Genomic DNA, 26862 nt, shown 5'->3' with positions numbered 1-26862 from the left:
CAGGGCATTTTCAGGATTTCTTGACAGGATTGTGGAGGAGTAGAAATGCTGATTAAGGAGGTTTTGGTTATTTCTGCTTTCTTTGAACTCATAAAACGGACAGATCGTCCCATCCATTGTGCTTCCTCTGCATCTGCCTTTACCAAGCATTTAAATCTTCTTGGGGCATCTGCTGAATGCTGACAAGATACGCATCAGCATCAGCGTTATTCCCAACATCTCCATTCCACTCTCAGGAGGTGCCTGAAAAACTGAAAACTAGGGGTGTTTGGGTTTCTCCATCGGTTGGTCAGCTTCTGAAAACCCAACACTTCTCTGCTCCCGCTTGCCAAACACACAAGGGTGGTTAACCCTGCACAAACCCGATCCTAACATTTTGTTCAGCCTGAACTCGAGGTTTAAAATGCCCCAGAGAGTCCTTGCTCCTGCCCGTGTTCGTCCTTGCTGAAGCAAATGCTTAGTTATCGGATCTCTGCCTTTCTCCTTCTTGCAGCGATGGCAACTAACTCCTCTCCTTCCCATTTTGTAGCTGCTCTTCTACTACAACCCCTTTTTCACAAGGGATGACCCCGGCTGCCTCAGGAGGTTTATGCAAGGGGCTGGCGAGACCCAGAGAGCCGCAGCTGCACCCCTGCTGCGCCCCACGGGGAAGGGAGGCCGCAGGAGAAGACGACCCGATGCTCAGCCGGCGGCAGGAGCTGCGGAGCAGGAGAACGACCCCCGTCCATCTGCAAGCCCCAGCTCCACGCCGACCGAGCCACAGGCTGGCACGACCGCCCAGGCGGGCAGCGCCGCTCCCTCCCCACCAAAACGGCGCCGCAGCCTCAGCCCCGCTGGCAGCCGGGAGGCGGCTCCTGCTCCAGCCACGGCTCAACCCCGCTGTGTCACGCCTCCTGCCCCAGACGGGCCCTTGGCGCCAGCCGTGGGGCTCCCCGCGCTCCCATCGGGGCACGCGACGCTGTGCCACCCTCCGGGGCTGGCCGGCCTCCAGTCTGCTCTCCATGGCTGGCCACGGTTGCCGCTGCCGGCAACGGGCTTGGACCTCAGTGGGGGCTGGACTGGAAATAGCGGCGACCATAGGTAGCGAGTGAGCGACACAGAGGTAGAAACATGTTAGTGTAGGAATAAGGAACAAAATGTTGTTTGTTGTTCTGAATAATAAACGTTTTCAAGGTGCCCTGTCCTGTCTCTGCAGTCTCACAGTCGCTGTCTCGACACCGGGGCCAGGGGTGGCCTTCAGGGACACGAAGGGTTTGGCTCCAGCCCGCGAAAGCCAAAGGCCCCAGGCGCCGGCGCTGCGCTCAGCAAAACCCAGCAAAAGGCCAACGTGGGGCCAACCCAGGAGCTGCACCAGCCCCCATGGCCACCCAAACCCAACCCAGCCCTCCGAGCTCTTCCAGAGTCCGTGCCCCTTCCTGCCCCAGCTCAGAACAGGGGCAAGGGGCAGCGGGGCTGCAGGGAGCACCCTTGGGCTTCTCCTGCCCGTCCTGCAGCAGAGCTGGGGATAACCACAGCCCTGCAGCTGGCAAAGCCATAAATGTCGCCCCCAGGGGTCACAACTCGGACTTGGTGGAGGAAGAACCTCTCCCATCAGCACAGGATCACGGCATCATGGAATGGGTGGGTTAGGAGGGACCTTCAAAGGCCGGCTAGTCCGAGCCCCCTGCAGTGAGCAGGGACGTCTTCAACTAGATCGGGGTGCTCACAGCCCCGTCCAGCCTGACCTGGGATGTTTCCAGGGATGGGGCACCTACCACCTCTCTGGGCAACCTAGTCCAGTGTCTCAGCACCCTCGTTGTAAAAAGTCTTTTCCTTATATCTAGGCTGAATCTTCCCTCTTGTAGTTTAAAGCCGTCACCCGTGTCCTATCGCTACACACCCTGCTAAAGAGTCTGTCCCGATCTTTCCTACAAGCCCCCTTTCAGTATTGATTTGCTGTAACCCTGTGCTGATATGCAACGTCATTCAACAGCAAGGTGAGATTCTGCACTGTGTCAGGAGCTCAGCCGCTGATAACCCTTGATAAAAAGAGAAGCTGAGAACCAGTGCACGAAGAAGCTTCTTTTCTTCTGCTTAATGGAGAGTTTTTTCTTCCCCCATTACAAATACATTAGCTTTGTGATGCAAAGTGATTCCACAGAACCAGGAGAAGGATTCCATGGGTGGCAGTAGAGGAGACTCAGTTGCCCTGAGGTGTTTACAAGCAGTTGCAGAAGTCTCAAGTATTTGTTATAATCTGTAAAGAGAAATAGGCTGCTTTGTTGCACTAAATTGTGCACAGTAGATAATGCTGACAAGCATACTCTGTGGTATCTGTTTCTTTTGAGAAACAAATTAGCATGAGAAGCTCAATCTTAGAGGTCTAGATTTTATATGTGTAAAATTAGACAACAGAAACCTTATCCCTAGAAGTTCAGGAGTTTATAGGGGTTACTGTGGAGTCTGGGGTATACAAGATTTGACAGAGAGGACGAGGTTTTGCTATGAAGAACTGACTGTAGTCCTTGAGCTAATGCTTGGAAACATGTTGACGCATTCCTGCAAGTCCAAGAATATAATAATTCAATTGTAAGAGAAGCTTTATGTTTTGAGAGAAGGATCTCCATTTCTCTATGGACCTGTTTCTTCTCTTGCATTGAAATAAAGGGTTGTGACATAAGATGGAGGCTTTCCCACCCGCTAACAAGACTATAGAGAGGTATCGTTGTCAGGCAACTACCTCAAAGGTTACGCAAAGAAGTTAAGTTGCATTGGCTTTTAAAATTTTCAGCAAACTTTTAATATTCACCCAAAACACATCTGCTATGGTGACATTTCTGAACAGGCCAAGATATTCTGAAAAGCTTTTCACACAGTCTCAAGTATAAATATTTTGATACAAAAAAAAAAAAAAAAGATTAAAAAACCCTCCCAAACCAACCCCTTGTGCTCACATTCAGTGGTGCACCATCGTGCCGTGAATGAACACGGCCTCTTCCCTCCATGCCCAGCCAGACTACAGCTGGAGGAGACAGGCAGCCTTAGATGCTTCCCATCCACATTGCTCTTTTGTCTTGCCAGTGTGGGGAATCCAGGATCAGAAGAGTCTGAAAGGTGTTGAGGTGACCTTACTGTCTTTGAAGGTGCTTAGAGGTGTGGGAGAAGGAAGGAGCTAGTGAGCCTCTGGTGGACACAGTAATGAAGGAACCGCCTCCACCGGCAGCAGCTCCAGCAGCAGTTCCTTGTGTTTTAGGTGCTAATGACATTTTGCAGCTTCAGTTGAGGACGTGGAGACCAGAGAGCTGAGGAGCAGGGGCACATCTCCTGGGGCTGGCGTTAACGGTACTGCCTCGCGTTGTACAGAGCCCCAGCTGTCGGCTCACTGCACGTTATCAGGACTCACCCAGCACAAGTCTAGCTCAGGTGCGTGTTCACTGAGACATCGTGAGGCCATTCGCTGGCTCGGCAAGCTGAGCTTTTTCTCTTTCTATGTGGTACGGCAGCTATGGATAAACCCGACTAGCAGCAGCATCCTATCCTATCTTGTCTGCAGCACACACTCGAGAGATCATTACTACATTTCACCTACTTACTGACAAACGCGTCATGCTTACAATAATAAGCTGATCAGAGGCTTTGACGTTTTACACTCAGCTTCTGAGTTGATTTTAAGTCACTTTGACTTTTAAATTAAATTATCTCATGCTTAGAAACAAAAGATGCAGAAGAACACAGCAAGGATTCACAGAACTCGTAATCAAGTAGTTATTAACACATATATATATATATTAAGCTTTAAATCAAAAACAAATCTTTCCTTTTTTTTTTAATATATGCCCTTTATACAATGTCTGCTCTACTGTTATACTTCTTCCCTTTTAAACAAATGCAGGTAGACTAGACTCTTTAAAAAAAACACAAGCTGGCCATAGCACTGTGGCTGAGCTGCCCTCCGTTATAAGTGAAGGAGTTCCAGTTTTGTTACATTAGGAAGGAGGGAACTAATATTGTTTGGGGGTCTTAGATGATCTTGTTCTCCAGGGCTTCGATCCTTTTCGCCACAGCTTCCAGTGAGCAAGAGTTAAGGGGAAAAAAAATGACAGTGCACATTAGCAATTCATTGCTCAAGTCCTCCCCTGGCTTGCAGAACAGATGACCAGTGGAGCTACCTTGCTGGGAGCAGGCAGCAGAGGAATGCTGTCATCATCTGCTCTGGCATTTCCAGAAACGTTCAGGTTGATGAGCTTTTATTGAAAGTAGAACATGTTCATGCATGTACACATACTCACATGCACCTATACATTTATTATGAAAGGAAGAGTAAAAACTGAGAATGATTGGAGTTTCGAGTGGCTGACAGAGAATTCCTGACCTTGAGCAGTACGGGTTGCATGAAGAGTGGAGCAGAGTGCTTCTCTTAGAGTTATACAGTGGGTGGCAATTTTCTGCTCTTTTCACTAATTGCTTTTCAAGGTGTGCCTGGGAGCAGCAACCCACTGTGTGAGAACTACTGGTTTACTCTGACTTTTTGCATAACCTAAGTCATGGATTTCATTCAATTTGAGTTAAAGAGTAGAAAATACACTGTGCAATTGACATAGCAAAGCGCAGAAACGTGTGAATAAATTAGAACATGGCTTTTAAAATTATACTCTTTTCCTTATTCTCAGTAATGAAAAATCTCCAGGGCTCTGCGTGAGCCCACCCCAAGGTTTCACTAATTCCTCTCCCCATGAGAAGTTTGAATTTTATTCACAACCTTTTCGGTTTTCTTGTTTCTCTTTCAGCCACTTATTCATGGTCTTTGTGCGACACGACAAGACCCAGCATGGCAGAAGGCAGTCCCACAAACTCAGTTCGGATGGGATCCAACTCACCTCACTGGAGATGATTGCTTGAGACTTAAGTCTCCCAGAGCTGAGTTTTAGCCACCTGGGAGAACTTGGACCTACCTGTCTGACTCTCGGACCTATCCATCTGAATTTATCCAGACCACCAACTGTACAGTAGGAGGTGGTTTGCTGTAGAAGACCCTCTTTCCCTTCAGTGCTGTGGAGGAATTTAGGCAGCCAGCTCAGATGTTTGCATTGTAGATATTTACTGTCATAAAAAGAATCCCATCCATGGAGCTTTAACGACTGAGTGAAATAGCTGCACGTGTGCACCAGAGGTTTTGTCTGCTCACCGTGCAGTGTTAGCCACTGCTGCTTCCAGCCCTCACATTCTGGCCTGCTTCCCAGGACCTGCAGCTTGCAGACGCAGCAGCATCCCCTCATGCATGACCCACGCTTCCACACATGTGACATTGGCATCATTGAGGCATCTTTCTAAAAACTGGCCTAGGCCTTGGTGCCTACAGCTCACTGCTGTCTTGCAATGGTTTGACACGTTCTACTTTGGCTCTGTAGCTTTTGGTCTACTTATTTTGTGCCAGACAAGTAGCTATTCACTCTGGTGCAGGGACTTTTCTTTTTACACACGTTCATAACCCAGGTGTCTTGTGAACACCTACTCATCCTCCCTCCCCCACGAGTAGACTTTCCCCACTGGTCCCTCCAGAAAAGCACAAACCAACCCACTGAGTTCAGAACAAAGACAGTTTCTGAAGGATATATTTCTGCTGCAATGAATTTATGAGGTCTTCTACTTTTGTCTGGAACTTCACAATAGATTTACATTCACATGGATCTTCCTCTGTGGATCAGAATATCAAGAAGATGAGTTAACTGTCACAAAAAAAGGATTACATCAAAATCACAGAGACAAGTGAAATAAAGCAATTCTTGTTTATCAGAAACAGGAAGGAAGTAAAAATATCATTCTTTCTAATTATCTGACTGATCACTTCTGGCTTTAACCTGGGGTGACTAGAGAATCTCACATTTTCTTGTTATGTAGGCCAGGTTCTGTGCACAAAAAGTCTTTCCTGGATTTCCAGTTTCCTGAAAAACCACTGAGCTTTACTACTGATGCTTAAAATTGGCTCAAAAAATTTGAATCTGACCAAATACAGTGCTCAAAACCACCTCTGTCTTCTCAATAACATCACCGTGGTGGGCCATACTCTTATTTTGCGAAATAAAAATTGGAGGCACTGTCTACTGTCTGAGAGTCAAGACTTGTTTGAGCTTTGCTTCAGTAGTCCATTTCTTGAGTAGGTGGAGCAATGTGCATTAATCAGTTTGCTAATCTATGTCAATAATTTACATATGTTCTTCAAGAAAAATTAACTTAAACTGGAATAGGAGGAAAAAAGGGTACGGAGATGACTGGCAAAAGAAAGGAGATGTTTACAAGACCACACTGAGTCAGCTCAGCTGCCTAGCAAATTGGAGGAGTAGATAGGAGAAGGACTTTTTAAGGGAAAGAACATCACTTGCACAAAAGCCACAGCAGGATTAAACCAGTCATGAGTAAATTAAAGCTGGCTATTAAGAGAAGATTTCTAGCCATCTGTTGATAAATACAAGCTGGCACTGGAAATCAAACAAAGACAAATAATTCTTTTCTTTTCTTTTCTTTTCTTTTTTTTTTTTTTAAACTCATATGTTAAGATATTTACCAAAATTGATATTTTTACAAACAAACACTTTTTCCAAAAATTATTTTTACTTTTTTTTTGAATGCCGAAGCCTAAATGTATTTACATTCTTGGAAGATATTTAAATACAATATGTTGGGGATTTTCATACAGCTCCCATGATGTTCTTGGATTGACTCCTACTTTTTAAAGTAGCCATGGCAAAGAGAGTCTCTGTCTTGCAAGCCTGGCTACCAGGCTGTGCAGACAGAAGACCCTGGAGGGTGTTGTCCCTCTCAGACTTCTCCAGGAGGAAAGGAAGGTCCCACCTTTAGGGATCTGGAGAACAGGGCACTTGTGAGCATGACCCAGGACAGCTGTAAGGATGCAAGAAACTGAACCTGATTTTCCTGAGGCAAGGCCTCTAACTGCCTGAGTACTTTTGCTCTCTGGGGTACACTCAGGGAGAAGAACAGATGAGCCACCTACTGCTAATCCAGTAATATTTACATGGGTATCTCTCTGTTTTGACATAAATAATGTTAGAAATTGCAAAGAAAGGGAAAAATGAGATTTGGCAATGTGTATTATTTCATCCAGTTGAAGCTGTAGAGTGTCTCTGCATGCCGTGGGAGCAACGGAGATCTCTGCATCACATGGGGCCGTGGGGCACTCAAGTGCAGATCTTCACACTGGTGGGAAGTAGAGCTGAGTTTGGCAGAGCTCTCTTGGGAACTGAATGAGCCCATCGGGGCTGTGTGCAATGTATCTTGCAACAGTCCCCTAGCAGGATAAAGGAGGCTGAGCACCCGGGCTTGGCAAGAGAGTACCCGATGAGCCTCAGAAGTGCCGCAGGGTGTTCAATGTCTTAAATGAAGCCTGAGTGTTTGGGATTCACTGTAACCTACCTGATCAAGAAGATTGATTGCAAAGGGCTAATATTTCATAGGAGGCATATGATTCCTTTAAAACAAAAACCTAAAATAACCGTGGTAGTTCTCTTTTTTTAATCGTTTTTAGACTCGGGTTACTTACAGGTCAATATTCTTTAAATTTTATGTTATTCTTTACCTCCTCTTGTCGTGCCTGTCTCCCACTGAGTCCTCTCTCAGCCTTTGCTTCACTAGGCTATCCAAACGTGAGCAACTTAGCATTCATGTTGCCCAAATTTAGAAACCTACAAGTCATGTAGAAGATACTAGCTGCTTATTTTGACCTGAAATGTGTCGTCCCTGTGGTGCCTGTTGGACTGTAGAAGCAGCCAGTGGTTAGTGAGCTTAAACTCAGGTGCCCAATTTTGTGATGATCTTCAACTTAAGCTAAATAAATCAACCCTTACCTTCTCTTTTATAATTATTAAGAATTTCCTTATGTTGCTTTTAGCTATTCTCAGGACCTGGTACAGCGTGAATTAATAATTTCTGAAAAGGAAGGCAGAGAAGGGGAGAAAGATGGAGAAAAAAGGAAGGAGAAGGCAATTTGTAAGAGGGAGAGATGGCTGAGGTGTAGGGGTGGCTGTGGTTCCCGTAACAGCCCAGAATGTTGATGTCTCATGATCCTTCCACATACTCTGCCAATTCAATACGCTGAGAACAGAGAGCTTTTTGTAACATCCATCTGAAGGGGCATTTTTGTCCTTCTGCTTCCAACCTTCTAATGCTGTGACTAAATCCCCCCTCTCCCCAATCCCCCACTCTTACCAATGCAGATTTTCATTTGTAGCTTCTTCCCAATCTTGCTGATGGTTCTGAAGTCAGCTGTGTAGAAGTAGTGCTCAGCTACTGGTTCTGAAGCAATTTCCCTCAGCTCGTCCTCAACGGCATTGCCAACTCCCACAGCAAACATCCTAAAGCCTGTGAGCAATGGGAGCCTGTCAGTCGGACAGCCATGGAGCACCTTGCTGCTATGGTACCCACCCCCTGTCAGTTTGTACATCCTTGCTCACCTTCTGGACCCCTGCTCTCCACACAGCTCTGCAGAGTTAAGTGGGAAATTAACCCACTTACCCTCTGCTATTACCGATTTCTTTCAGCCGGGTCAACCAGGGTTCCAAAACATTCGTGCAGGCAAAGTCTTACTAGAATTATCCAGACAATGACGACTATCACCACAAGAACAATATTTTGGAGATACAAGATGGGACAGTAGATCATAACACCCTGACAGGGTCATGCATCCAACTAATATGGAAGAGATAATACAGTAGAAGGAAACAGCACAAGTTTTCAAAATAGCCTGCAGCCACCATTAATCAGCCTAGTGGCAAAGTCCCCTGTGCAATGGAGACCTGTGGTTCAGCAAACTTGTAGCTGAGTATCCTTCTAAAATCACAACTCATATATCCGTCAAGAACACCCCATACTGTGAGTTGAGAACATGTCCAGGTACTATGCTTCACTGGCAAGAGATTGATTGGCCACCTCTAGCTTAAACCTGTTTCTATTGAACAGAACTGCAGGTTTGCCATTGACTGGAATGGTGATACTAGTTAAATCCTGTTTCAAAATATTTGTCTCTACTTGTCCATGTCTAGGCAGTGGTACTACTTTCCTTTCTTCCCCTTTTTGCCTTGTTTTTCTACCTCTGGATGTACCCAGTATTTGTCTTTTTCAAAGTTCAGCTCAAGGAACATGTTTGGAGTCCAGTTATAAGCATCTTGTTGTTTATCCCTGAATTTCAGCTATTTATCGCTGAAATAACTTATGAACAGATGTTGGAGATTTCTGTGTAGGAACAAGAGAGGAGGAAGAAACAAGGCATAAATTTTGATCATCACAGAGGAATAAATTCTATATATCTATAGATACTGTTTATAAGGACCTTTGGTTTTATAAAAGCTGAACATCCCCATAAGATGTCAACTTGCTTTGTAAACATCAGCTTTTGGTGAGCTCGTACCTGACCTTTATTGTTATGTGCTAGCCCTTAGTCCCATCTAGTGGTCGAAACCGAAGTTAAAAGGAAGTCAAGGATTTAGCAATTCATGAGCTTATTCACATGGGCTGCATCCATTTAACACAGAGATGTCAGGAGACTGGCAACTCGTTCAGCAGGTCAGCAAAGGGGCAGATCTCAAGATATTTATACTTCGCAGTGTTTAGACATATAAAGATATCAATATGTAGCCACCGTGCCTTTTGGTATTCCAGTAGAAGCTGAAGAGTGTTTCTTATTATTGTGTCTGGGACTCGGACATGAGTCCACAGTTACTCCCTTACTCTGCTTTGTTTATTGTTTTACGTTTTCTTTTTATTTTCCAGGCCTCTAGGCTGATACAGCCAAGACACATTTGGCCTTACAGCTCCCTGTATGCTCCACAGGGCTCTCTGATGGTTGTCTTTGCCTCTCCATGAGTACCAGTGGTGCTGACCTGACTTTCATTACCAACATCAGACAGATCCTGAGCTTCTCCCTGCCGTTTCCTTCACATTTGTGTGAAGCATGCTAGACCAGCGTGTGTCCTGTACCAAATGTGTGAAACCCCATCCTGCCCAGCAGAGCTACCTCCAGCAGACTTAGATCAAAGACACAGAGGGGCTGTGGGAAAACAAAAACCATCGTCTGGCAAACCAAGATCTGTCTGAGCCCCAGCCGGAGTTGTTCCAAGTTCTTTATGAGCGTGCAAAGACAGCTAGGCAACTTCTCAACAAAGTCACTCTATAGTAACCTGTTTCTTTCCTAAGTAAGAGACATCTCCAGGGAAAGGGTCATACCTAGGTTGATACCAGATGCAGTACCTGGTCCAAGGGAGAAGCCACTGGCAATTCAGGAGACCTACCTAATTCTTTGGCTTTCTTAGCAGCATCAGTGATGTAATCTTGTGATCGTCCATCAGTGAAGACTATGCCCACCTTGGGGACCCCAGGCCTAGCTCCATTGATGATGGAAAAGGAACTGTCAATGAGGTACTTCAGAGCCTGGCCTGTCATCGTTCCTTTCTCCATGTAGGCCATTTTCTTGACTGCTGCTTTGATGTCCTTCTTGTTCTTGAACTGCCCCAGTGGAAACTCTTGTCTGACAGAGCTGGAGTACTGAACCAGGCCAACTTGGGCCTGTTTGTCTGACACCTCCAGCGAGTCCACAATTTGGTTGATGAATTTCTTCACCAGCTCGAAGTTCTCAGGCCGCACACTCTTGGAGCCATCGATCAGGAAAACGAGATCCAGAGCAGATCCTGACCCGCCACTGCAAGCTGAAGCAAAACATGAGGAGAGTGCAAAAGAAGACAGCAACTAAGACCCCGATTAGTTATGTAGGAAAATAGTGTCATTTTATCACTAATGAAATAGATTTAATCAATCAAAACTCAACAACAGTTCACACATTTTCAAAATAATTCTTGGTTATAAATACATGGTTTCCTTTTCTGCCTTTTCTGAACAGAACACGTCTACCCTGTCTCAATCCTATCCCCACCATACCCCTGCAAATCACAGCTCGGCTCAGTGCAAATGGAAATCATTACATACCACTGCAGGTCTTCCCATCATTGTTCAGCGTGAAACCCTCTTTACAAGCACACTTATATGCTCCTGGGGTGCTGATACAGATCTGCTCACAGTCGTGGTCTCCAGTGGCACACAGGTCTGACACCACTGTAAGCAAAGGTGCAGATTGAAATCAGAGACCGTGCCAAGGCTTTTCAACCCGGACCTTGCTCAGCTCATGCACAAAGCGTGATAATTGTCCCATACACTCAGTGATAACTAAATCCGCTCTGCAGCAAGAGGTCGTTACTCTGGGATAATGACTGAGATACAAGAGGCAAGGAGAAATTTTCACAAGTGTCCTGACTCCAAGACACAGCCAGGACTAGAAATAATCTCCATACCAAGGGCAAAAACCATCTGTCTGTCAAGCATATCACAATATACTTCACCCTCCAAAGCTACTGGATGAGATTTTGTTTCCAACCTACCATCTGGGCTGGCCAATACCCATTTTTTCCAGCTAGGTAGTACAATTACGATTAGTGAGTTCAGCCCCATGTACAGTTGTCTTTCCTGGATGGGATTCATGTGCAAACATACTTGGAATTCACTTCAGAGATACCCTCACATGTGTAGCTTTTAGATTCTCTCTCTACAAACAATTCTGCCTGCTGATGTTAACCTGGATCTGACTCTTGAGATGCTGAGCAAACAGAAGCTGAATTGCAGCAGTCTCAGCCAGCAACATTCAGTAACTGACAACGTTGTCACAGCTACAGCAATAATGATGGAAAACAAACTTGAAAGGAAACAGCTCTGGTTGAAGCAAATTAATTTACAAATACCAGGGAAATCTGTGTAGAAAACTGAGCATTGAGTTCTATCAGAATGATAGGAGGTGGTGTAAAGTCTTTCAAGGTTAGGGGGCTTCTATTCATTATTTCAAGTTGTTTGCGCTCTGCTCTGCATGTATTTTGACAGTTTCTGGCCTTCAATTCACACTTCTGCATGTTGTGCCAGCACTGGTAGATCTTTCCAGCATATATGTAGGTCGTATCATTAGGAATATTACTAATCATGCAGATGGCTGTAACACTGGGCTCTCAGGCTCAGTTCTCTGAGAATTTATTAGTCTAACTAGTGGCTGGATCGTCAAGGGTGTCCCTTTTTCCCCACGTGATTGTTGAGCTCTGTGGGAAACAGTTTGGACAGTGCTGCACAGTTCTTCCTGCTGCCAGTACCCACAAACCGTGCTTTGCAAGAGCAGGTGGTGTTTGGGTACATCTCCAAGGACGGTTTTGTGCAGCTGCTTGCATAGCACTGTCACAGCCCACTTGGCAGTTAATATGGCGCTATTCTCTGTTAGCTAAAATAATCCTTAGCCCAGTGCTTCCCTTGGATGCATCTCTGAGGGTTTTTACCACGGGGTAAAAAACCTGCATGTTACAAATTTGAAAAGCAAGGCACAGAAAGGATTTTTTTTTCTTTTTATCTCTTTGAATGACACCAATGCTAGAACTTCAAAATGCATTGTCAGGGCTCTCCGTCTCCATCTCCATCTCTGGCTGACTCCTGACTCCAGGGCAGCCAACACAAACTCCCACAAATATTCATGGCCTGGATGCCACCTTCTTAAATTTTGTCTTTATCCCGCCTTTAGTGTGAAGTATTTGTTCCTCTCTTTCATGAGCTTCTGGTGCACTGACACCTGATTATAATACATGACTCACTTTATATTCAAGATTTTCCTCCTTCCTACAGAGGAGGAGATTTTCCTTGACAAAAAGCTGCTCACCCCCATCATTTTCAGCCTGGAAGTTGAATTGTGAAATTTTACACCTCTTGAAGAAATTGGTCTCGGAGAGTTTTACAGGTCCGTCGGGGTGTATGTGTTTGCAGTGCCTTGCCGTAGGCACTGCGGTGTATCGCACCTTTGGAAAAATGTTGCCACACGTCTGTGGTTTGACAGGATGGGCGTGCAAAACCCCCAGGCCCTTCTTGCTGGCACATAAAACGGATATTTATAGACCACCTCCTACAGTCTTGTGGGTACGTTTGAAAGTAATAAAGCTTTCTCACTCCATTCACCGGTTCAGGTAGGAGTGAATATGTGTTTGTAGGACAGTCAGACTGTTTTTATATGCTGTGCAGAAAGGCATTAGATACTGCACCAGCCAGGAGAGCTTCCTGCCTCACAAGGCTTGCAAAACCAGCAGCGTAGTCAGGCAAAGGCAGTTCAGCCTCTAGCAGGGAAGTGAAAGCATCCCTTGCTTAACTGGGAATTCAGAAGGCGATACTGGAGGGGGAAATTACAAGCCAGATTCTCAGAACTGCCCGGATAGGTTTAAACATAAAGACAATGATTTTTAGATAAAGATCGTGTTTTCAGGTTCTTTTTCAATGCCTCAAGGAGTACGGGGGGTCACGTTAACAAACTCTTCTGTGCCAATGAGGCCTGGAGATTTCTTTAACTGAAACCTGAAATTCCCTAAACAAAACCTGAAATACTTGAAAGGCAACTTCAAAGAGCATCTGTCTTCCATACTGCTTCGTGCTCCTGCAGACCCAGGGCCTTGAACAAGGAAGCAGATGGATGACGGATGGTCACACATGCAAGTTCCATGTGAAAAGCTCGCTGGCAGCCACTTGCGACTCGTGGCTAGGAACCCTGGGGCTGCGGCAAGGACTTACCACAGAAAGCTTCTTGAAACTTGTGGGTCAGCTTCTCTATAACACTGTAGCTCTCCACATAGTCCACATGATCGTCCAGGGGCTCGCTAGCAATTTGCCGCAGTGTGTGCATGTCCACCCGGCCAACCCCGATGGCAAAGATCTCGATGCCAGCTGCCCTGGCCCTGGCTGACACGTCCTGCACTCCGTCCTGGGGACGCCCATCGGTCACAACGATCGCCACCTACGCAAAGGAGGGCAGAGGCAAGGTGTATGCTTGAATGGGCGTTGATATCACTATTGTTTGTGGAGCGGGCTGGGTTAGTAAAGCAGGTTTCACATTTCTAAAATTAAAGGAAAAGGAAATGAAACTCCCTCTTCCCCCTCTTCCCGTTCTTCCTGAGATCACAGAAGCCATTCTTTTATGTGGGGTTTGTTTCTTTCTGAGCTGGAAAGGTTAAACTGCCAGGGACCTGACTGATTTAATTAAGGGACAACTGGTGCATCTCGCCCCTAAGGAAACCAAAGTAAAGGTTACGTTCTTCATATGTGAACTAATACTCAAGACAGACTCTTAACTATCTTCACGAACCCCCAGCTGACAGTAAGGACAACTCTGACTGGGTATGGGACTTTAAAGAATCTCAGGTACTGTCATGGAAACATCATGAGATGAAGAGTTTTCCCCATTTTATAGATGGAGAAGCTGAAGCAGAGAGGGGAGGAGATCTGCCTAAGGTCACGCTGTGTGTCAGTGCCTGCTGTGATTTCTGATTCCCAGTAAATAGCAGAGATGAAATCCTACCCCTACTAACACGAGCATTCAAATGACAGCTGGTTTCAGTGTGAACTGGATTTCACCTTGGATTAGATGGAATTCTGAACCAGTGGAAAGCCTCCAAGGGTCCTGCTCCTGTTGCTAGTTTGTCCATTTTCTTCTTTATTTTTCTTCTGGTAAGTGACATTGCCACAAGACCTTAAGTTTTGCTCTTTGCCAATTCACCTCCTCCTGCCACTTTTCCTTACCACTGTTTTATTGTGACACCACTGTCAACTCCAGAGCAAGGGATTGGGATGTAATGCAGTATGGAGAAATATAATAAGCAGGAGCAGGTGAAGCAGAAAAAAACTCCACATTGCAGACAAATACCCTAGTAATATAGAAAGTACAGAAACATCAAATGAAAAACACAGGAAAAAATCTATCTGGCAGCAACGGTGGGTTTGAATGAGCTATCATCTGATCATTACGGCAGTATTTGCTGTTCTCCTCTACGTCATGTATGCTGTTCATCTTTCTGAAGATAAAATCAGACCCGCCAGCTGCTCAGTTAGGACAGTGTGACAGCTGGTCTACATCCTCAGGTGGAAAAAAATAATTTCGGGTAAGGTCAGGAGTGGGGTTCCCTGCCCCACATGTCCAAGGGGTGCTGGACATGCAGATGAAGTGGCTCCTTCCCCCTCTGACCACCCTTCAGCTGAGGGATGGCTGAATGCTGCTGTCATCTACCCCAGAGTAATACTGCAATACTAAAGTAATCTGCTGCCCCATTCAGAGCTTTGCTTCTACGCAAAATATTGGTGAACCAGGAAAAATGTAGAGCTTTTCAATCTGGTGCAGATCTGTAAGATCAGGTGCTTATCTGCACTTCCTAAGGGCTACAAAATTAAAAATTCCTACTAGCATCACAATTCTGTAACTGGCCTCTTCCAAGGGAAAATAAATAAATAAATGCAAGTATTTCTCTTCTGCTTGTGGCCAAGATAAGGATAAATGTCACCTGTGGCAGGTGTCGGTGCGTATTGTAAAGGGTGATGAACACGGCAATCAAAGCTTGATCCAAAAGGAGCGCTCGGGCTCTTTCTGGACCAGCAGCCAAGCCAAGGACCAGCTCCAGCCATGCAATCGTGCGTTCTGCCAGGAGAGAGAGCCCTTGACTCAGCTGCTCAGCAGCTGGTTAAGCAGCTCTGCTTTCTGCAGACACCCAGCAGCTCTGAGAAGGGGGCTGCCAATTAGAGCTTATCAAAAGCCAGCCTGTCAGGAAACAAGATGTATTATCAAGTAGCTTCTGCGAGCAACACCACCCTATGAACAGGTTTCTGTCGGCAGCTGCGTGTCTTTCTCGCAGTGTTTGTCACAGGGTGGAGGTGTTGCACATCCTCCTGGCATTCCTCTGTCTAAATAAAGTGATTCTCCGAGTTTAATCCGTTCCTTTTGTTCTTCACGTCAGGGTGGCATCTTCACACAGGCCTGAGCCCCAGGTATGACCCAGGAGGTGTCTGGCAGCAGCATCCACATCTGGATCTGATGGGAAAGAACTTCATAATGGATCTACGTGAAAATCCACGGTAGAGCACTCAAAATTCATGTTGCTTTCTGACCTGCTGCTGAAGAAAACAAAACTTCTGGGTACAAATTGTCTGGATCAGGCATCGGGAATTAATCAGTGAACCCATGGCCGAAATGAACATAACAGTGAGTCAGACCAAGCACCAACCGGCCAGGGATCCAGTCTGTGACCGTGACCAGGGCCAGGTGCTTACAGAAAGAGTGTAAGAAATGGAACAAGTGTAAAGTCACCTTGCTCTCATATGTAGTTATTCTGATAATCAGGAAATCCTGATTTTTTTTTTTTTTCTTTCCTAGGATTCCCCCTCAAGACATTCACCCTGCCTGACTGCCTGAGACAGTGAGTTCCAGTAAAAAAAAAAAAATCCTTTTTTTTTTTTAAATCTACCTCCAAATTATTTGCAGTCCCAGGATCTCTGTAATTCTCTGTTATGACAAGGTCAATGTCTCACTTGAAAAGCTGAGAGCCTTGGTATGTGCCTTGTTTGGTAAAAACCAAGAGACAGGTTGGAGGAAAGGAGCAACTGCTGCATCCTGGAGAGGCTGACACTGCTCTGCGGCGGAAGGCTTGTGCTGGACTCAGCAGGTAGCCGTGTGAGGAAAGTTAAGAAAGGGCGAACGCTTTTGCTCTCTCAAATAGCTGAACGGGATCTCCAGTTTTGCTCTAAGGAAACTCAGAAATTTTTGCTTTTCAAGGTCAAAGTTTTTACTCATTTTAGCTGCCGCCTTTCATTTTCCCCTGAATTCCTAGCTTTCTAGGTCCTTCTTGTGTTAATTCTGTCATATAGAAATCCCCCATGTTCTCATGACACAATTTATTCTTGGTTAACTGAGACACCAGCGCATTCACAGGCATCCCTAGGTATTTATATTTCAGGGTTGCCTTGTGTAGGCAACCCAGCAGCTAATGAGGTAGCTGTGTCTCATTATGCAGTGTGTAACATGAATGTTGTAACAGCACTGAAAGGGGAATTGGGCAGAAAGTTGAATAAGCCCTTGATTTCCTCAGCAATTTGACATTCTATTTGTGTTCCTCCTCAAGAATGATAAAAGTAATTGGGCACCCCTGTAGTGTTTGATAAAGGTATAAACAGACTTTACTCTGAGCTCCTACAGCAACAAATAGTGCTTTTCCCAGTCCTGGGGTGACGTTTACTGCCTAGAGCACAGCAAGATCAAACAATCTTGTGATGCTTTGACCACTGTTCCACATGGTTGACAATCATAGCACAGATTTTCACAAGGTCTTGCTGGACTTCTGTTGTGTGAAGGAGCAAGGACCGTGTCCAATGTTTCTGGAAGCTTCATCTCCCTAAATTAGTGCATGACCTATTCATCCTCCCAGGCGGTTGGTGAGGCCACCATGAACAGTATGAGGGTCACAGAAGGCAAATGTTTGCTGGACTTCAAGGCATCATGAAAATTCTCAACCAGGGAATCAAGGAATGCAAATGGATTTAGAGTCTCTCCCTTTAGAGGTATTCCAAAGGCATCTGGACATGGTCCTGGGCAATCAGCTCTAGATGGCCCTGTTTGAGCAGGGGTGTTGGTTAATACAACCTCCAGAGGTCTCTTCCAGCCTCAACCTTTCTGTGACTTTGTCTCTGACCAGATCCAAAATGGAACGAAAGAGGGAAAAGCCTGGAGTGAATTTTTTTTCTTCTTTTTTAATGTCTAATATAAATAATGAAAAAGACAATTACCATTCTTCTGCTTTTTTAGATGTTCAGGAAATAACTCTTCAGGCAGACAAAGCATCTTTAGAGTTCTTTGTACCACTGTGCACGGAAACATTGATACTTTAGCCCCACTACTGCAGTAAGCCACTAAATAAATTGGATTTTTTTTTTCAAGTGTTCTGATATTTAAACTAAAGGCTTGTTTGGTGTATTAGCAGGACATGGCAGCTCCTGTTTATGTGTATTGAGATGACAGCAAACCACAAAGATTGCAAGAGTATGTTGAGTTGTCTGGCAGCCCAGCTGCAGAGCAGACAAGAGCAGGGAAAAAGTGCACAAGGAAATGGGTTACTTAAATGGTGTGGAAGAGATTATTTAGATAAAGATCCAGGCATTTTCATAGATGGCTCAGTGAAAATGTCTCTTCAATCTACAGTAATGGTCAATGCTGCGTGTAAGGTGTCAGGCTGTATTAAGGAGAAAAATAGAGACTAATACTGAAAGTATTATAATAGTATTACATAAATTAGGACTGTGTCCCAGTCCTGACCTACACATGGCCACCTCATCTTAAAACAGACATTGAGGGATTAGATAAAGACATGTGAAAATAAAGAAATATGGTGAGATGTCTGAGGGTTGTGAATGGATTGAGTAGCAGTCCTGGAGGAAAGCAAATCTAAAAAGATCCCATTACTTGTTCCATTTGAAAGGTAAATAATGAGAAAACCAGTGAAATCAATGGGAGCTGCCTTCACACAAGACTGGACATCAAACCCCTCTTTTAGGATCCTGCTTTCATAACCCAGGTACTATTCTAGGTGCAATGACTGGCCGTAGGGTTCCTGTTTCTTGCTTTCCCCCATCTACTGGGTGAAGATGTCTGCCCAGCTCAGAGGTCTGAGGACTCTGTGCGTGCCGCTGGAGCTGCATCAGGGTTGTGCTCAGTGTGGGATCACTGGTGCCACAGAGGGCCCTGGAATTGCTCTTCCAGCAATGAGCTTATCAAGTGGAAGACAGCAGATGCACGGAACAGTCTTGACTCCCTTTGCTGTTCCTCCACCACCCTCCTTTGCTCACAGGACAAGTGTCAAAAAGAGGAGAATGGCTTCAGCCACCTTGGTGCCCCTGACTGTTTTTCCCTACAAGTAAATCTTCTGGACTGATGAGGGTAGAAGCGGCGGAGCCTGGGGAAGAGCTCCTCTCCAGCGACAACCTTGAGTCGTCACATCCCGAAGGCCACTTAATGGCAAATTAGCAACCGCCTGCAATTTGTGCTACTGTGCAGCCATGCGACAGCTCCCAGCTTTTGGAAAGAAACCTTTGTGCACTGACTGGCAGCCTTCAAGCACCCTTATCCATCCATAAAGGTGCTCAACAGCTTTGGATGGAAGTCTGGTGACGTGAGGCATGGAAATGAATGCTGTAGTCATTCCCCTAGTGAGAGCCAACTGTCTCCGAGGAAAGGAGCAGCATCCACCCCCTTCTTGACTGCTACTGCATTTACTGTTACACAGTGGGCAGCTACTGCTGACACTGTAGGAGGCAGGACAAGCACATCTGAACCTCTCTCCTGCTTGGAGCTTCTGGAACTTCTGGATGTTGAAACAATTCATGGAGTGAGATGAGAAATAAGCTTTTTTTGCAAGGGCGTATTGGAAGCAGTGAGAAGTAAATGTCTTTTTTGCCTATCAATACTGAAGAAGTGAAATGTTTCTGTGGTCTGGCATTCAAACTGTTGGGATTTTTTTTATCTTATTAAGCAATTTTTGCACTTCAATCTGAGTAAAAATTTCTGAAAAGCAGAAACAGAGATTATCATCCAGATAAGTTTTTTGTTGTTGTTTCAGTTCAGCTGTCTGTGCTAAACAATACCCAGTGAAAACAAACACTTCCCATTACTTTTTTTTTTTTTCTTCTGGACAGAAAGACACTGTTTGTGGTGATGGATGATCCCACTTAGAGGAGACATGCAGCTGCCACTCTGCTCATGTTTTTCTGCCATAGAGTGCTCTGACCAGGCTGAGGTGGCAGACCCGTCACCTTCCCACCAGCTCCCCTGGAGTGGTTTCACCGGAGGAAACACTTTCCCATGCCATATTTGAAACAGTTCTTCAGGGAAGTCATCCGTGGAGAAACTGGGCAGCCCTGAGCTGTCTGAGAAATGAATCTTTTCCAAAGCCTTTTGGGAGTGGTGGGAGTGGGCAGCATGGGTCGCTGCTGCCTCTTCTGTGACCCTGCGGCAGACTTACTGCTGCTAGAAAAGGGAGGAAAAGCAAAATGTACCTTGGCAGCAACAGGCGGTTTGCTTGAACCTCTAGAAAATAGCAGATTTGAGCTACAGGCTGAATCCACGCTTAATCTCTTTGAAGTAGTTCAGCCAAATGAAAAACAATTAGTCTTGCACATAAAGGATTTTTAAGCTCTTTACTAAAAAGTAATGATAGCAACAATATAATATTAATAGTGCCTTGCAATTTTGCAATGGCTTCTTTCAGTGAACCTCAAAGAATTTGACAAACAAACCAATGATGTTACTCCTTTTCAATAAAAAACATTGCAATTAGGTCTTGGAGTTCCCCTGCGATGCCTGGGCTTGTATTTTGCATGAGGTGACTCCTAAGCTTGAGTAGTGCCGTCATCATGATGGCTCATCAGGTGAGCTTCTCTCTCTGGAGCTGACTGTGGATGAAACTTATTGAAAGTTTCTTGCAGTGTAATTTTTCTCCTGTTACCAGACTTGGTTTTCTTCCTATTGTGTCAAACCAGATTTAGGCTAAGGGTACATAGAATTTTCCCTGCTGTGAATCCCACAATAAAAGACCGTATGAGAATGAACTCATTCATATTTGCAAGTTGCTTATCCTTCAACATGGTGAGTGGGCACACAAGGCATCTAATAAGATCATCCTTGTAGGTGACGATCTCATTTTTAGGGATATCTTGTGAATTCCGGAACAGCAGAGCTTTCAGGTTGCTGATTTTTGGAGCTGGCAAACCTTTACCAGTGCCTGGTTTTCACTTTTAAGTATCATTTTTGGCTTTCCACCCTTGAGCATCTTTTCCATGTTCTGCTCTGCCTTCCCTAGAGCATTACTAGCCATGAGACAAATGGAAAGTGACTGATGTTCCAAAAAATGTTGACATCAGGAGAAAAATCCCAAGCTTCCTCACTTCAACAGCTGGGCTTTTATTCAGCTGGTGGAAAGCTCTAGCTGTTTGCTAACACCTTTGATTATTTTTCTGGTCTGGTCTCATATAGCAGAGAGCCAGTGGGGCTGGCATGGGACATAAGGGCCTAAGAAGTGTGTTCACAACGTTGAGGAGCTGTCGCCATCTGCCTGGACTTGTACAAAGCATTTGACACTGTCCTGCACAACATCCTTGTCTCTAAACTGAAGAGATATGGATTTGGCGGATGGACCACTGGGTGGATAAGGAATTGGCTGGATGGTGGCACTCAAAGAGATGCAGTTAATGGCTTAATGTCCAAGTGGAGACCAGTGACAAGTGGCGTTCCTCGGAGGTTGGTATTGGGACTGGTGATGTGTAATAGCTTTGTCGGCAACATAAACAGTGGGACTGAGTGCACCCTCAGCAAGTTTGCCGATTTAGATTATGTAAAAAGCCAAGAGAAATTTTAACTTATTATTTATCCCTTGATCAAAGCAGACGAACTAAGATCAAATGTTATAGCAAGTTTTCACAAAACGATGCCACAATTGCTGAGTGCAGTGCTGTGTTCAGCTCTGGGACCCCCAGCATAAGAAAGACATGGACCTGCTTGAGTGGGTCCAGAGGAGGCCATGAAGATCCTCAGGGGGCTGGAGCAGCTCCCCTGTGAGGACAGGCTGAAAGAGTTGGAGTCATTCTGCCTGGAGAAGAGAAGGCTCTTGAGGGGACCTTAGAGCAGCCTCCCAGTGCTGAAAGGGGCTGCAGGAGAGGTGGGGAGGGACTCTTGATCAGGGAGGGTAGCGACAGGACGAGGGGTAACGGTTTCAAACTGAAAGAGGGGAGATTGAGATGAGACGTAAGGAAGAAATTCTTCCCTGTGAGGGCGGTGAGACCCTGGCCCAGGCTGCCCAGAGGAGCTGTGTCTGCCCCCTCCCTGGCAGGGCTCAAGGCCAGGCTGGATGGGGCTGGGAGCGACCTGCTCTGGTGGGAGGTGTCCCTGCCCAGGGCAGGGGGATTGGAACTGGATGATCTTTAAGGTCTCTTCCAACTCAAACCACTCTGTGATTCTATGATTTAGCTAAAATACATATTGTCAAGTGTATACATTCTCCGCAGGCTCAGAAGAGAGTTTTCCTGGTGACGGTCATTGGGCTGGGGTTCATGGTCAAATCTGTCAGGGTGAATGAGATATCTGAGGGATAAAGACTGAGCTTCCTGGACAGGCAATGTGAGTCAGGAGCGGCGATGCCCATTGCAACCACATGTAGAATTATGGTAATCTCCACCATAGCCTTAAATGCTAAATGGTCAATAAAGTCTGTGCACCTGAAGAGAATATCCAGAATGGAGAACACAGTCATCAGCCAGCCTCTGGAAAACTGGAAGAGCGATGCAGGACACTGAAACAGCACTTTGCTTTATATTTGCAACTGAAAGGGGCCATTTCAAAGGAAACTTCCAGAAGTTTGCCTTGTTTTTTACTGCGGTGGATTCAGAAGCATTTTCATTACAATATTTTGGGTAGATGAGCCTTGCTCATGCCCAGCAAACCTGGCTGAAATCTTTGTCTCATGGTGGTATGTGGTTGCAGGCATGCTGGAAGCAGGGAACTGTGTCCCAAAGGACAGACATCCGAGGCAGAGAGGAGAGCTAGTGAAGCTGGGTTAAATTTACCCCAACAACTGGCCAGCTCTGCCCAAATTAATGTTGACCTTTGTTTTCAAGAAGACTTGAGATGTTTCCACCTCCCAAAGGTTTACCACCTTTGACAATTAACCCTGACTTATCCCCACACACTCCAATCACAGAGAAAAACACCTTTCCTCCTTTTCTGATTTTTCCAACCACTCCATGATGAGACACAAGAAAGAAGGAGCATCCAAGAAACAGGTAATTTGCTTACCTTATTAAAATTGGGAGACCTCACCCTGGCCCCTTCTGAGTCACTAAAAGCCCGGCTAATGGCAAACTGGATAGCCAGGCCAGTCATTGTCCCAGTGGAGAGCGGCTCTATCCTTCGGACTGCTTGCAGGAGCCCAGCTTTGGTTTGGTAGGTCTTGAGGGAGAACTCGTTCTTGACGGCACTGGCATAATTGATCACACCCACCCGGGTGGAGTTGGGGCCCACGTCCAGCCCCTCGATCACGCGGGACATGAAGACTTTGACTTTCTCAAACTCGTGTGGGCGCACGCTTCGAGAGCTGTCGATGACAAACACCAAGTCGGTGGGTTTGGTTCTACACAGGGTGCCTGGAAAGGATAAGGAGGGAGGAGAAAAATAAAAGAAAAAAAAGAGGAAAGTATCCTAGGAGGGAAAGAACGGTCTTGTTAGAGTAGCAGCTGAGGGTAGAAGACCTGCAAGCTTCAATTCTTTCTCTGCCTGTCTCAGAGAGGCCCAATGAGACCACTTTAACCTAATATTTCTAAATGTTCTTTTTCCTTTTATAGGAAAGCATCTGTAAGAAAAGCACGGTTACTGGTTGACAACATGTACTTCTGAGGGAGCGAGCTGATGAGATACCAGCACTGCACTTGGGGGAGCAGGTTACCCACTTGTCACCCCAGGCTATTGCTAATGCCTACATGAAACTTAATTCACTTACGGCAGCACGGAGGGGGGAATAAAGCTGTGAACTGAAGCCTGTGCGTGCGCTTCTGCATCAAACAAAGTCTCAAAAGGAGTTACTACATTTTGGACATGGATAGGCAATCCACATGGATGTTAATTAACGAGATTATATCTTCGGCATGCATGACAAGAAGCAAGCATGAAAGCCAGCAGTTCAGATTCAGTTGTGAATCAAGATGCCCAGATTAACTAACCAACATAGCATGAACCAGTCTCACGTTTTTCAGCTAGTGGCACTAATAATGAAATACTGTAACACAGCAAAGACCAGCGCTGTTTTATTTCTGTCAGCTGGTGAGGGGGAATACAATAGAGAGATGTAGAACCGTGTAATTGATAGTTAATCTCTACAACTCCACAGTAAGACATGAATATCCGATGTAGAAAGCAACTAGTATAAACAGGAAGCATTAACAATGCAAAGAGCTGAGTGATTTTTTTTTTTTAATTTCCCATTTTCATGCTGTTTTCCATCTTAATTTTCAACTGTGACAAAACATAAAAAAGGACTGATATTTTTTATGATTTTCTAAATGAATTGTCCCATTTTCCCCACCAGATCTATAGCATTCTGTTCTTTTGATTTTTTCCTATCAGTTAGCCTGTCTCTGTAGGGGCATCAAGTGCTCTGTTAATATTTGATTTCTGCAGAGAGGGACGATATAGGTTCTCTCATAAAGGATATTTCTGCGGACAGATTTTTAAATGTGAGCTCTTGGGCCAACAAATCTCTTCCAAATTATGACATAAATATTATAGCTAGTCCACAGTGTGAAATCTAATGGAGCTTTCAGTCTTTCAAACAGATGAAAATAAATACCCTGTGATATATCCATAAAGAATATAATCAGGTTAGTTTCCTGAGAGACGCTAATGCTGAATCTGCTTTTGGCTCCCAGAAAGGTCTCTCTAAAAGATGCTGCGTGTACAAGGGAAGCAGGCAGTGGTTACTTTGTCAGATGCTCTAGTTTCCACTAAAATGCAATGTAACCTTTTCCCATATGGGTGACTTTCACTTTGCCACCGTAATTCATCCCAGAAGAAGGGAAAACTCAGTTGGCAGTCCATCTACAGGATGGCAAATCCCTTTACCAGGTGGTTATGCCCATTTTACAGGTGAGAAATGAAGGTACAGAAAAAGGCTCAAAGTCTTGTAATCAGTTCTTCCAGAAATAAAGTTCAGAATCCCCTTTGCCACTGCAGCTGATGAATCACCTCTGTTTTTAGTGACAAATCAAGGAAGAAAAGTTTTTGGTTTTGTTTTTGTTTTTTTTCCCTAGGAACAGTTGGATCCAATAGAAGTTTTGAAGTATATTTTCTTTTTTGCATGGAAGCTCTGTGATTTTGCCCTAAGTAACATTTTTAACCTCTTTTTATGAGAGTGAAGTATATTTAAGGGAAAAGAAGAGATATTAGATGGGAGATTTAGGATTTCAGCCTGTCTGATCACAGCCACTGTGCATACTTCAGGGTCCGCAGGGTGGGCCTTGGCTATATCCAAGAGGTGACAGACAGGCATGCTTGCTCTGATTGTCGTTTTGACTCAGCATAGTTTATTTTACAGAATTAAATCAGAAATAAAATCCTTCTCTATTTTAAAGAAATGGTCGCAGTTGAAGTTATTCAGGAACAGCTGAACATCATTCACTGATTTAGCAGAAATTATCTCTTAGGGCATCTTTGCCATATTCATTAAAATAATAGGAAACCTGCCTAGTAACTCAGAATTAAAAGGTGTTTATTATAGAAATAGCAATTGCTCACAGTAGGGCTGAGTTGAATGACTGGTCTGTTTAGTTTCCTGACTCCTGTAGCGCTTAGTGGTTCTGCAGCAAAGATAACTCTCCCTTTCCAAATTACTAAGGAGAAACTGGTCAGCATACCAGAAAACTCCCCTTCATAAGCAGCAGCTAACACCACAGTCACTGTCACGCCTATTTTACAACTGTCAGTCTGCCCAGGTATATGTGTTATGCATCGTCATAAGATCATTCAAACATTTTTAAAACCCAGCAGCAGTTCTTGCCTTGGCTGCCTCTCCTGCGGTGAGTTCCGCAGGTTGGCTGGAGCCCCTGGCAGCATCCTGCCCCTGGCAGAGGAGAGATGCTTCCTCGTCACCAGACTCTCCATCCCTTCCCTTTGTGTTCGGTACTTGCTGACACTAATTGCGGACTAGGAGTTAGAGATCGTGCAACCAGAAGAGCAGGCAGCTCATCTCCCGTCTGACTGCTACACCTCGCTCAGAGAGACAAACCGAGCAGGATTTTGCTCATGAATGGAAGAAGTAAAACTGAGGAAAGGCCCATCCTCAGCAACCTGACACAGACCTTCCTGCTCAGTGAGGTTAACCAGAGCTTGGGGTGTCTGGCCAACACCTCCTCAAGGGCAAAACCAGCCCTCTGCAGAGCTGTGGAGAGGAGAAGCAGGTTTGGAAGGCAGAGGAGAGCCCTTCTCCTGCCTGGGCCTCCTCCAGACAAAAGCAGTGAGCCCCGAGGCTGCTGCTCTGCTAGGGCTGACCTGATGCCACCTTTGCTGTGCCTCTGTACAGACCTCCCACTATTTCTTTAAAGCAATGCAACGGGCAGAAGCAAACACATCTCCAGGTTTTTCTGCCTTGGGAAAATATTTGAGAAAGCTCCTTTGCTTTCCTGACTGATGTTGGGTATTTCTTCTTCCTTCACCTCATTCCCAGTCCCCTGGCAGGCTGGTGGCCAGGAGGCAGAGGACCGACACTATGCATCCCGCTGCTGAGCTCCCCGCTTACCTCTCGGCTGCGGAGGTGACCCGCAAACTCCATAGCTCTGGAGGAGGAGCAGCAAAGAGAGCAGCAAGGCAGAGAAAATCCTGTCCATGGCTGTGGAGGAGCTGGAGGCTGGATGCAGAGTGGCAAGCAAGAGCCTTGGCCCAGAGGTATTAACCTGCCCTTCCTCGGGGAGGCATGGGGCCAGCCCCTGACACGTGTGAAGTGCCGGGGAGGGGTGGGCACCGAGGGGAGAGGGACAAGCAAGAAGCACTAGGAGAAAATATTGCATGAGGGTGGGGAGGCGGAGGATGTCCAGCCTCGCCGGCCCCCATCCCTTCCACAATGGCTTCATTGCTCGGCGAAGGGGATGGGAAGCCGTAAAGAGACCCGCAACGGCATGGTATGTGGGGAATCTGGGACCGTAACAGTGGGACCAGTGAAACCAGCCTTAGGGAACTGGGGTTAACCTGTCAATCACCAGGTCCTGTCTGCAAATCCTGGACTTTGCCCCAGTAAGCAAACGGTCTGCGGTGTGTCAGGCTTGTGTCCTTCCTCTGGCAAAGCCCAGGGAGGGGGCGGTGGTGCGAGGAGGGGGGTGGGAATAGCGTCACACAAATCATCTCTCATTCCCCACGTCTGCCAAGTGCAGGGCTGGAAACAAGCCTGTGGGATCGGGGGGCTTCTCTTC

The 26862-nt window shown here is 45.7% G+C and overlaps 1 protein-coding gene across 1 annotated transcript; it reads right to left on the bottom strand.

Moving 5' to 3' along the window:
• Positions 1-3999: 3999 nt before the first annotated feature.
• MATN1 (matrilin 1) lies at positions 4000-26283 on the bottom strand. The gene is made up of 8 exons (XM_009961437.2): positions 26196-26283; positions 22706-23052; positions 13621-13843; positions 10969-11094; positions 10278-10691; positions 8200-8352; positions 5593-5673; positions 4000-4049 (listed from the first exon to the last, which is right to left on the bottom strand). The coding sequence occupies exons 1-8, from the start codon at positions 26281-26283 to the stop codon at positions 4000-4002; spliced, it is 1482 nt and encodes a 493-aa protein (XP_009959739.1).
• Positions 26284-26862: the final 579 nt, after the last annotated feature.

This window comes from Leptosomus discolor, chromosome Z, assembly GCF_034619465.1.
Source record: "Leptosomus discolor isolate bLepDis1 chromosome Z, bLepDis1.hap2, whole genome shotgun sequence".
NCBI classification, from domain to species: Eukaryota; Metazoa; Chordata; class Aves; order Leptosomiformes; family Leptosomidae; genus Leptosomus; species Leptosomus discolor.
Note: the sequence above shows the minus strand (reverse complement) of the source record. Positions and strands in the feature narration are given on the sequence as shown.